Source organism: Lates calcarifer, linkage group LG18 (genome assembly GCF_001640805.2).
Source record: "Lates calcarifer isolate ASB-BC8 linkage group LG18, TLL_Latcal_v3, whole genome shotgun sequence".
NCBI lineage: Eukaryota > Metazoa > Chordata > Actinopteri > Centropomidae > Lates > Lates calcarifer.
In genome coordinates, this window is record NC_066850.1 from 17,281,260 (window position 1) to 17,293,577 (window position 12,318).

The following is a 12,318-nucleotide window of genomic DNA, read 5'->3' on the forward strand; positions in this document are numbered from 1 at the left end:
ATCTATATAGTGCACTGAGGTCAGAGGGCAACAGTGTGCATAGAAATCACACATTTCTTTGTTAAATGCTCTAAGCTACCACAATGTCACTATAATACTCATATGACAAATCTACAGTCATGTGACCTTAGGATATTTGTTGTGAGTTGTTATCACTAATTTATAATATCCCCAAAAGTCAACAAACAGTTATGTATGTATTATTTCCATTGTTAGTTCATATCCATGTGCACTGACTGTATGATGAAATATCATTAAATCACCATCAAGTTTTCGGAAATGGCTTTTCCCTCTGAGGAGCCCTGTCCTCATGTAACACACAGCACTGAGAATGAGTGTCCTGACACCATCATAGAGAATCTATAGCCGCCGTAGATGCGTTCAACAGGTGAGAGAAATCTGCAAACATGTTGTCTATCCCACTTGCTGCTGATTGGTTCCTTTGCAGAAAAGGGAAATGATAGACGTGCATGAATCCAATCACGCTCTCACTAACGTGTCTGTTGCTTTTACTGCTACTAGTAAATCTTAATGTTTTTTTTTTTTTTTTAAACCTGCGACACTACAGGCACATTCATGTGAGCAGAGTGCACATTATGAACATATTAGCTAACTACGAGCTCGTGACACTGAAACACACTTTTACTAACGGAAAGTATCAATAATAGACAGCAAATTACATACTGTGTATAATATCCTTTATAACTTAACGTTACACTATGTAATTAACTTTTAATGTGTACATTTCCCGATAGACGCTCTGGCGGACGGCTGTTATCAGGGTTGTGATAGTTTTGACTTCACTTGAACGCATCAGCAGCAGTGAGCCCTCCCAACACTTCCCCTTATAAAACTCTGTGTTTCTCTCCGCTGAGCAGAGCGACGCTGACACCGGCGTAAGTTGGTTTTGGCCGCTGCGCACTCGGTGATCTGTCTGCTCTCAGGGCTCCCCAGCTGGGGTATGTCTCCGCCATGTTCGACCTAAACGGCGGCTGGAATCTATCTTTCGCGGGGTGCGGGTTCCTGGGGATTTACCACATAGGAGTTGCCAGCTGCTTGTTGGAGAAAGCGCCGTATCTCGTCAAGGGGGCCACCAAACTGTACGGGGCCTCTGCCGGTGCTCTGACCGCCTCGGTGCTCGCCAGCCAGGCATCGATAAGTAAGACACACCGCTGTGGCTCGGCAGCCTGGGACTGTTTTTGCACAGGAAACCGAAGTCCTATATCATTCTTATTCTTATTGTTATTGTTATTCTTATTATTATGTATAGTAGTAGTAGTAATATTGGTCATATAGCTATAGGCTGTAATATAGGCTACTTCCATTTTTGGACAAATCTGAGTCTTCAGTGTATTTTTGCATGTAGAGATACCAGAATATCACATGAATGTACTTTCAGATTTGAATGTATAAAACATAGGGAGTTTGTTTCTTTGTTGTTTGTCACTATCAGATTTGGGAGACAGTTAAATCCAACACAGGGACTCACAATACATTACAGTTAAATGTCAAGCTGTGTAGAAATGTAAAACAGTGGCATGGACTGTGTGAGTCAGAGGCACCCTTTCGCTTTCCCTCCCATCAATAAACAATCATAAGGGCTGATACCAGCAGACGCGTGTAAGTGCAGATTGGCCGATGTGCATTGCCCAGTAGAAACTGCAGTAAGCAGCATGGGCTCAGGTCACTGTTGGCCACTGATTCCTGGTAGCTTGAGTACTGATCCAGTCGCAGGCTGATCTGTTGATGCAGGCTGATGTTCTTTTCCTTTCTTTCTCCTAGCTAAATGTTGTGAAGATGTGATCGAGGTGGCAAAGGAGGCCAGGAAGAGAAACCTGGGTCCCCTTCACCCCACATTCAACCTGGTCAAGGTGATAAAGTCGGGCTTGAATCGCGACCTGCCCTCTGACGCACACGTTCTGGCCTCTGGCCGGCTGTGTGTCTCGCTGACCAGAGTGTCTGACGGGGAGAATGTGCTGGTGTCAGAGTTTAACTCCAAGGAGGAACTCATTCAGGTGACATGGTTATCTTATAAATCTGGACAAGCCTTTAGGGCCTCGGTTACAGTAATTCAAGCCTCAGGAAATTGATGTCTTCTAGGTTTAACCCTGCACTCTGTCCATAGGCGCTGATCTGTAGCTGTTTCATTCCCATCTACTGCGGGCTGATTCCTCCATCCTTCAGAGGAGTGGTAGGTGTCTGCATTTGAATTTCTTCCTGTTAAAGGTGTAGGCTAGGTTTCCACTTCAGGGATGCACAGTCACTTGTACAATTCCCCCCCAGTGTTATGTATCCCAGAATACTCATGTTATGACATGTGAGTAAAACCATTTATTAAGAAGCAAAAACACATGTGACCGAAAATGAAGTTTAAAAAGGAGAAGGAAGTTCCAGTGGCAGAGAAAGATGGAAATGTAGCAACAAGCCATCTATCAGAGAGGGAAGTGTGTTCAAATGTTCAAATGCAGCAATTTGGATTGCCTATGGGTGCAACCATATTGAAAAACATACCTTCTATATGACAGTATGCGAGTAGAGTCTGAAAACAGGGGGGGCTCTGCAGTGAATACAACATGGAAGATACAAAACTACATAAACAAGACTATGAGGCTATGAGATAATTTGGTTTTCCATTACAGTCAGTCATGATTAGTCATTTGTATCTTTAGAAGAAGAACTGTGATAATCAAGTCCTGGTTACTGATATCAGCGTTGCCTTCACTTTGCCTTATCACCTGCTATTAGACTTTGACAGTGAGCTCATCAGACACACTTCCTATCCTCTGCATGCACAGTTTTAACTTAGTTCGTATTGGATTCAGATCCAGTCATATAATAATGACATAATACAAAGGTCAGGTTCATTGAAATCACAGTCAGGTATCATAAAATGCATTCATAGCTATAAGGTTCTAACTTTAAAATATATATGTACAGTATTCTGCCTGCTGCTGTTATTTGACGATTCTGTACATTGAGTACTCTGTGTTGTCTGGACTTGCTGCTGGCTCAGAGCCATCTTCAGTATGACACACTGACTGTGAGGCACACCACCTTGTGGATGACAGCTTTCGTAGAGAACAGTCCAATATGTCAGAAATCAAACTATTTTGGAACTTTATAAAGTTTAGAAAATTTTAATACACCCCCATAATTGCCTAATAATTTCCTAGCTAGGAATAATGATATGTAACTGTAAAGTCTTATAAAGTGCCTTAAAGGACATGGTAATGTGGTACAAATAAACTAGAGACAATGTTCAAATGGTTCGCTTTCATTATCATCAATCAGTTAATCATTAATTATTCATTAACATTAATGCTGGATTATGGCAAATATAACCTCAAAGGTGTTTTAGTCAGAACACAGTTATATTATTATAACATTTTATATTATTATATTATTATTATTATATTATTGTTCAGGTCAGGTTGATTTGTTCGTAAGCCTGACTCATACAGGATTTTTTTATAACTGTGACCAAGATATTTGCTGAGCTGGACATTTTACAGTTACACAAGAGCCTTGGTTGTGGTGTTTTTGAGCGAGATGCTAACCTCAGCATGCTAACATGCTCAAACAGGCTGATGTTTAACACGTGTTCACCATCTCAGTTTAGCATGACCTAGCATGTTGTTGAGACATTCAGTCTGGACTAAGGTGATGGACCAATGGACTGACATTACCATCCACAGAGCCATAGCAACAGCACAGCTAATAAAAATAAACTTATCAGTGCTCTCTGATCAACATGTAATTGCACTACCTCAGACATATCTTTGGCATTAATGTATTGCAATGTCTTGCTACCTGGCATCAGACATACAGTATATATCAATAGGACACATGTACGATGAGCTAATATTGGCTGATAATAACAGTAAAATGAGCAGTCAGGCTCTAATTTGTGCAGCCAAACAGTGCACAGTGTCTTTATAGGGCTTTACAGGCCATCAACAAGGACACACTGAACACATCTCAGAAGATGCAGGTCAAGGAGATCCCCCTCTTTAGATCGTCCTGGAACAGTCTTAGGTGCAAAAATATAAAGAAATAAATCAACCCATGAAAAAAAAGATCGTAAAACATAACATTGTGTGATTAAAATGGATCTAATACTAATGTAATAAATCCAGTACTACAGTAAGAAGTTCAGCAATATATGTAAAAGTGTCAAAGTACATATTTACACAGTATCCTGACCGTTTCCTCACTGACCTATTTTCCATTGGGGTGGCAGTCTCTAACACAGGCTACATTTTTTCACTCATTTAGTCCGCTGGCAGTATCTCTGCCAAGCTGAATGGGATTTTACAACTGGCACTTAGAATAAATCCGTCAGTGTTACATTTTAAGCCCTCCTTTCAGTTCTACTCTAATGTTGCAGAGGTTGAGGCTGAAATGGAACTATACATCATGTAAATAACTGGGTAAAGTCCCTAAAAAGTGTGTCAGTCACACATACAAATATGTTAGTGTGAGAAAAGGCATGACTGACAAGGCGAAATAGGTTCTAAAGTTAGAACAGAGAGGCTGGGTTTTTAATTTTGAAAGGCTTAAGTGTCTTGATCAGAATGTGTGGATACAACTACAGCTTTGTGTAGAGCCAGGCCCCATTATCATGGTATAGTAGTAAAGAACAATATCCCATGTGTTTAAATGAGATCTGGTCTGTGATGGTTGATAGTGCACTGTGAGTGGAAATATTGCAAAATACTCAAGTGTTTAAACTGCTTCATCTCTTGAGTGAAAGTAGCTACATGCATTATTAACCTGTCCCTGTCTTTAGCGTTATGTGGACGGCGGGATCAGTGATAACCTGCCGCAGTCGGAGCTGAAAAACACCATCACCATCTCACCATTTTCCGGCGAGAGCGACATCTGTCCCCGTGACAACTCCACAAGCTTCCACGAGCTGCGCTTCACCAACACCAGCATCCAGATGAACCTGGGCAACATGTACCGTCTGAGCAGGGCCCTGTTTCCTCCAGAACCCAAGGTAGGGAACGAGCAAGCATTAGAGGAACAATAAGCTTTTTTCAGACGGTATGGAATGTGCAGTTGATGATGTGCCACATGAATAGAACAGGACAAGGAAATAACAAATATTATGTTGCTAAATTGTAAGTGTTACTCTTGTCTTCATATCCTTTAAGATATGTGTGTGGTTTATGAGTCCTGGGGCTGTATCACAGAAATGTCCTAACTGTTTGGTAACCATGGTAATTTGGGTTAGGACTTGATCTAGGAAAACAGACAATACAGATACTAACTAACTTAGGATAAGAAAACTGTTTTACACACATGAATGAGCTGAGTCTGTTGTTATTCCGTGTCACTGTAATCATTATTAGATAACCTTTAAGATGAGGTGAGCTTTGACCTTATGGCACAGAGCTATTTGCCGTTGTTGTTGTTATACATTCCACTCCCCTCATGTGTGCGTGCATGATATGTCGTCTGGGTCCTGCAATTATGTAACTTCACACGTCTGTGTGACATTGGCATCTGTGTTCTTAACACATTCCTAAATGGAGGAATTACCTCTCAAATCCACCCATACATGCTTAAGACAGGAACTTCCTCCTTAACACACACACTTCATAGATGCCATACTGATACTACTCTCCACGTATCACCTTTGAGCTCAGTTCTTGGTTGGAAAAATAAAACCAGAATTTACAAATATAGAATATACAAATAGAGAATTTGATACAAATATATTAAAAAGATATAGATAAAGTATTAATGGTAAGAAAACATGATAGGCAAAAAATAATAATTAATTAATTAAAAAAAAAATTTGTTAAATAAAGGGGTTGACATTTAGGGAAATAAATGTTTATAAAATATAAATAAATGTTTTTTGAGAGTTAAATGAGAGGTGGTGTGTGCACCGCAGTGGGTGTAGTGTTATATGTACTAGATAGAAATATCTGGGTGTCCACCTGGACAACAAACTGGACTGAACCAGGACCTGACTCCTCAACATCTGTGGTTCCATGCTGTTTGGTGAATCTAAAACTAGCCAGTAGTTATGTTTGGGAAAAGAAAAAAGGTTGTGCTACTTGAACATGTACAATGGGCGGAAATGGAAGCCTTGAAGGGTCAAACCTCCAACAGCACTTTGGGAATAAAGAGCAACGTCATTTTGAGTTTCGACTGCATCACGATCATCATGCAACACTTCAGAACAATAAGTGAGTAGCAAGAAAGATGTTCCGGTGAAAAATACAAGACATGAGGAATATGGAGAATGACAGCCTCACAATTACACAGACAGTTCCTCCTCATGTGAAGTCAAAGTTTCTGAAAAAGACTGATTTTTGTTTTTCTCATTTATAAGATGTGATGTTTTCCTCTCCTCACAGATACTGGCTGAGATGTGTCAGAGCGGTTATAAGGACGCTCTACGCTTCCTTGAAGAAAACAGTGAGTACTGCACCACTGTGTTCTCATGGTGACTCTTAAATCACATAGTTGTGATGCATCCCCATCCGCCTCTGCCTTAACCTTTGGACTGTGTCACTGATGTCATGTTTTGTGGCGCCAGACCTGCTGATGCTGGAGCGTCCAACTCCTGGCCCCGCCCTGCCTGAGAGCACCCCCACCTGCTGCTGCAAGCATACCGAGACAACCAAAGAGTGGGTGCTCCGGAGGCTCCGCCTACTGCGGAAACAGCACTGGTGGTTGGATGAGCAGATCGTTCTGCCTACGCCAATCAAGAAAGGTATTCTGTCATCTCAGTCTCTGTTGGCTTTTAGCAACAAAGATATGTCTGAGCCAAGTTTTTGCAGTTCATTGAAGGTCACAGGTTATGTCATGCCTCTTCAAACTGGTGTGTAAACATGGTGACAACATGCTGTACGGTTGAGCGTCCTGTTTTCTTTATCTGTCAGTGTTTTGCGAGGCCTGCCAAGACAAATCTGGCCTGTATGCCAAGGTGTCTGAGATGCTGCCAGTGAGAGTGGCCTCCTACATGCTCATGCCATACACACTTCCTGTACAGTCAGCCTACTCAGTGGCCCAGAGGTGAGGTGTAGGTCTCATCATTGACTGTATCTCACCTTTAAGCAAATGAGTTCTTCACATCAAGCTTTTTTTTCCCCCCATTCATCTAATAGCAAGAGTCACATCCATGACCAGATTGATTAGGCATATAATGTCATATCTGCTCTGCCTCAGGTTTGTGGAGTGGATCCCAGAGGTGCCAGCTGATGTACGTTGGCTGTTCGGGGTGGCTGGTGATGTGTACCGACAGGCCTGGAAAGGAGAACCGGCCGGCTCCATCAGGTGAGCGATGACTTTCCATACAGTGTCATTTTCAAACAAAGCGCTAGTGATTCAGTCACAGTCGTCCATTCGATATGTCCAGTCTTTGGAATCAGAGTAATTTCATTTATTTCAATGGTTTATTTTTTTGTCAGTGTAGAACAGTACAAATAAAAATTTCACTGTCTTAGATAGAAAAGGGCTCCTCACTTCATGAAAAATGCCATCTTGAATTTTGAGTGGAATAATTACTTTAAAGTTTGAAACATAACATGGCACACAGTGTAGGAGGGACTTCATCTCTCCATTTGAATAGCACAACTCTTCTAGCCAGCATGGAGGAGAAGGCTAGAATACTTCTGCTAAATCAGTTCTTGTGGGGCAATAGCAAAAACAGCAGTCAGAGGGTTGGGCTCATTGGGACAAGATTTCAGATAGGGTTTGGAAGACTTCAAGGGTTCAGCTAAGGAAGGGTGTGACCACAGTGTGAGGAAGTATTTTATCCAAGATAGGATCCACTTAAGGGTTGGAAATACTGCTACTACAATGTGCTACTTTGAACTGTTCTGCGTGTTGCTACATATATTGCTTTTGAAAAATGAAACTCTAAGTCCTGTTCCCATAAAGTTCTAATACATTTGAGATGAAAGAATGTGGACATTGATCCTATCAGGGTTGGATGTTAAGACAGAAATGGGGTTATATGGGGTTTTCTCTGGGAACTGGGGCATTGCATAAAAAGACTGACTTGTAAATAAAGAGTTGGGTCCTGGGTATACTAAGTTTATCTATGAGGTCACATTCATAGCAAATATGGAATGAACCATCAAGAGTGGATGTAGTTATAAAAGGTTGACAGCAAATGGACTATGAAATGACTAATACAACTCAAACCTTGGATTCTCATTAGCTATAGGATTTTCACACATTATATCAGTCCTATGTTACCTACACCTGGCATTGTTCTGTGATATTACAGGATGTCCAGAGGGATTATGACTAGAAAGGCCCAAAAAACACTTATTATTTATAGTTCAAAGAGAAAGTGTCCTCATGATGGACATCGCGTAGTAAAGGCCTCAGCATGCTTCAAACAAAGTGCACGTCAGATTATCTAACAGCATCTGAAACTCCTTTAAAATAACTGAATCAGGCAGGACTGCATTCCGAAAGTTTTCGGCAGTCGGCAGGGTTTAATCTTCTTTATCAAGTTCTTGTTTTTCATTCAGTTGTCTCCATTCTTTTTCTTTGTGTAACTGAGTGCAGCAGTTCTATACATAAAAGTCTATTTTCATACGGCTATTTGAAATGAGTGAAACAATCTTTTAAATGTGTGTAATGGACTTTACAGTGAGCCGTGCCTGAGAAAATGCTTGAGTGTGCCGCCTCTACCCCTGGAACGTGACAAACCCATGCAGAGAGACAACCTGCCAGCTCTTTCCTCCCTTGACCTCCACGGCAACTACTGGGAGATCCACAAATCTACCTCCTCTTTGTCCTCCTCGTCCCAGCACCACCATCACCCTCACATCACCCCCTCCTCGCCACAACAAGTCTGCTTCTTTGTCGGCTCACAGGATGAAACCTCGCAGCCATGAACAGCAGCTTAACTGCTCTGCACTTGCACTCTTAACAGTTTTGTGATCAAATTTCCACTTTCCGTAAGGAAAGGTCTACTGATGAGTAGGAAAAAGTCTGAACCAATAAGCAATGATGTGTAAATGTCTGCCACATTGACTCTGAACACTCCTGACAGTACAACGTGTATTATGTGTATTATATTCTAATGAGGGCCCAGGAAGACAGCATTGCAACTTACTCAGGATCATGGATGTGTGTTATGACCTGTGTTAATGTACAGCACAGAAATGTCTAGTTTTACAGTCTTACGTCAAACCCTACCTACCTGCTCTTTTAAAATGTGCTCAATGTAGCATTCTAATGCAGTTAATTCTGTCATGAGTTCTTGGTCTCTCCATAAGTGGCTCTCTCTCTCTCTGTCTTATTTGTCCATCTGATTATGTATTTTATTTCTGACGGTTGTGTGAAATCTCCAGGCGCCATGTGATGGCATTGTGGTTGATATGGTGCTGCTTCTGGCAGCCATTGGAGGTCTGCCAGCCGCATTTCTGAACATTATTAATCTCGCCAAAAATGGCTAATCTGTGTGCTGTTTTAACAAAGAGGTAATTTTTTCCACTAATCTGACCCGTTTTATTTATTCATTCACGGTATTCATTTGTTAGCTAGTTAAACACACTAACTATTACTATCTTCTGATTTGTGCTATAAGGTCATTAGTTAATATCCTTGTCCCAAATTAAAATTGAATAGTTCAGTGAAGGATTGTTGAAGGATTATTACCAGCATTACAGGTGCACTCACTGTCAGTTTCACCTCCAAATAAAGTGACCTAGATAACCTGACTAAATTGGCTTGTTTAACTGGGAGCTCATATTCCTTGACCTGTCAGACCAACAGTGCTCTGTTACCAGATGTCAAATTTGACTTTTGACCTTAATGACTTCCCTAAAACTGAGCTCCGACTGTCGTCACACCCACTGGCTAGTAGGCGCTTAGAATTGACGGAATGATGAATGCAGCCAAAAACAGAGAGGTCCTTGAGGAAAACCTGCTCCAGAGTGCACATGAACTGAGACTAGGCTGATGGTTCACCTGTCAGCACGACATTGACTCTAATCTGTATTGATGCCAATACAGACGCTACTGAATTAAGCCTCTTAATACCTTTGTAAATGAGAGATTTGAGGTTTTGAATTTTAATAAATTTGCAAAAAATTCTAAAAACATGCTTTCACCGTGTCGTTATGGGTTGAGTGTAAACTGATGGGTGAAACAAAACACAGACACGTGTGTGTATGTACATACTATATATACAGTATATAAGTAAGTTTTAGAAAATGCAGTAAGTAGAACACTTCATTCTGAGTCCTCCCAGAATTTGTCTCCAGGCAGTTCTAGGTGTTGGGGAGTCTGAGACCCTCTGAGGTTCATGGTATTCTGCAATTGCTCAGTAGTGTTAATGTATATAAAGCAATACTCTCCTGTTCAAGTACAGAGACAATACAAACCTTATGGTTGTCTCAAAAAAGACACCAAGAATAACCGCACAGCATTATTATTATATGATGTTGGTGCAAATGACAAAAAGTTGTATAATTTCAGCAGATTTTGTTCCCACAGCATTAACAAACAGTTCTTTCATGACTTCAGGCAGACAAGGAAGACTAAGTGTCCCCCTGTCTCTCATCGACAAACCACTGCTGTTGCACCAGAGACAAAATTTTCAGAAATACTATCATTTCTGAATTATTTCATAGAATACATGTTTCTGAAAATGATGTATTCGACTTTACAGAAGTATAACCCCCTCATCATCGTCACTTTTGTGAAAAGTAAGTTGACGAAGATGCAGAGGGTTCAAAGGTCCATATCACCTGGAATGCTTAGAGAGTCAGAGGGAGGATGAGGTGCCTCCTATCTTATCTCCTTTAACAGAGGACACACTGGACTGACAACCCTCCTTTATGAAGGGAACGAGAGAATGCCGTCCCACAATTCCTTGCAGCAGCAGCATTTACGCACCGTCATAGTTTAACCAGCCAACTGATATTATTTAATTATTTTTTGTAAAATGTTGTACAAGTGGTATATAATCAAGTAATGGTAATGATTAGTTATTTAAAGAGGACTTTAATTTTAAGATAAAAAAAGATGACTTGTTCTCTCTCTCTCTCTCTCTCTCTCATCCTCCTCCCAGTCAGGTGATCCTCTCTCCATAATTAGGTGAGAGTAGCCACAACAGCGGCAGATCCAGAGCAACAGAGCACGTTTTATGTTTGTGACATGATCCAAAACCTAAGGAAATCCTTCATGGTTGGCGGAGCTAGTACAGATTTCCTCTCGTAACCCTAGAGCACTAACGTTCACTTTTGTAACACCATCACTAACGTCAGGGTAAAATTTACCCGATGTAACACACCTGGAAAAAAAAAAACAAAAAACTTCTCATCAAAATATATCAAAGTACAATCTCACCCTATAGAAAGGCTCGTGAAAATTAGTGAAAAATGAATGACCAGCTATACCACTATATTTTTTAACCACATGAATTCCCTTGGAAATGATCGCTAAGTGATATTTATTCATACACATAACTAAAGTTAGCTGTTTCAAGTTATGTTGATATCACTATTCACCTGCAGCTAGCTCTAGTATCAAAGAAGAAATCTGCATAGCTAATTATTGCCAACATAAATGAACTTTAGCCATGTTTTACTCATCTGTTGGCATGATACAGTCATCAAGCCTGTGACAAGATGATAGCTGTGCATGATATGGGGCAATAAACATGGCAGGCCTGAACGTTGTTACCCTCAATTTAATTCACAAACACTAACGTCATCACCCGAACATGTGCCTGTAGAAAAAAACAGGGACGGGAGCAGGGATACTCACCTACCTTCAGTAACTTCAGTGAGCACCCTGAAGTGTTCTAGATCCAGTTTAGAGCCATCATAACAAACAGGCTGATTCATTTCATAGTTTTTATTATCATCACAGCTAAATACAATACAAAGAAAAATTGGTTTCATTAAATCCAGCCCACAACAGGAAACTCTACTTCTGGATGCTGACTGGTCACACAATTCCTACATTTTTTAATTAATTTAATGGCTCAACTTTCTCTACGTTTATATATTATGTTATTTCAACATTTCAATCTGGCACGTTTGTTTTTATTCTTAACAATATCTATTTTGTTGTTTTCCCTTTCATGGTTAAATGTTCCCTGTGTGTAAATTTCTTTAGCTGTGACTGTGTTGGACATGAAACTTTATTGAATTGTAGCCTACAGCACAGAGTTTACCACTGTGCATGTTTTCTATGTGATATAAATGAAGGACAGTGTTGGATTCTATAGTTCCCTTTCCCCCTTTTCCTAAGTCCTTGTGAATTCTCCTTCACATCTTTCTTGAACTCCTGACGTTTTCCATCGAGGTCAATGAAAAGTGGTTAGATAGG

General features: G+C 40.6%; 1 protein-coding gene across 1 annotated transcript; it reads left to right on the plus strand.

Moving 5' to 3' along the window:
- Positions 1-856: 856 nt before the first annotated feature.
- On the plus strand, positions 857-10,080 carry pnpla3 (patatin-like phospholipase domain containing 3). The gene is made up of 9 exons (XM_018697174.2): positions 857-1,159; positions 1,783-2,015; positions 2,126-2,191; positions 4,790-4,999; positions 6,372-6,432; positions 6,554-6,730; positions 6,900-7,032; positions 7,186-7,293; positions 8,624-10,080. The coding sequence occupies exons 1-9, from the start codon at positions 973-975 to the stop codon at positions 8,868-8,870; spliced, it is 1,422 nt and encodes a 473-aa protein (XP_018552690.1). The 5' UTR covers positions 857-972; the 3' UTR covers positions 8,871-10,080.
- Positions 10,081-12,318: the final 2,238 nt, after the last annotated feature.

Bases quoted from the DNA above. Each gene is read 5' to 3' on its own strand.
- pnpla3 (XM_018697174.2), top strand. From the start codon at position 973: ATGTTCGACCTAAACGGCGGCTGGAATCTATCTTTCGCGGGGTGCGGG. The intron at 2,192-4,789 runs GTAGGTGTCTGC...CCCTGTCTTTAG, and splicing joins CTCCATCCTTCAGAGGAGTG to CGTTATGTGGACGGCGGGAT. The intron at 6,433-6,553 runs GTGAGTACTGCA...TTGTGGCGCCAG, and splicing joins ACGCTTCCTTGAAGAAAACA to ACCTGCTGATGCTGGAGCGT.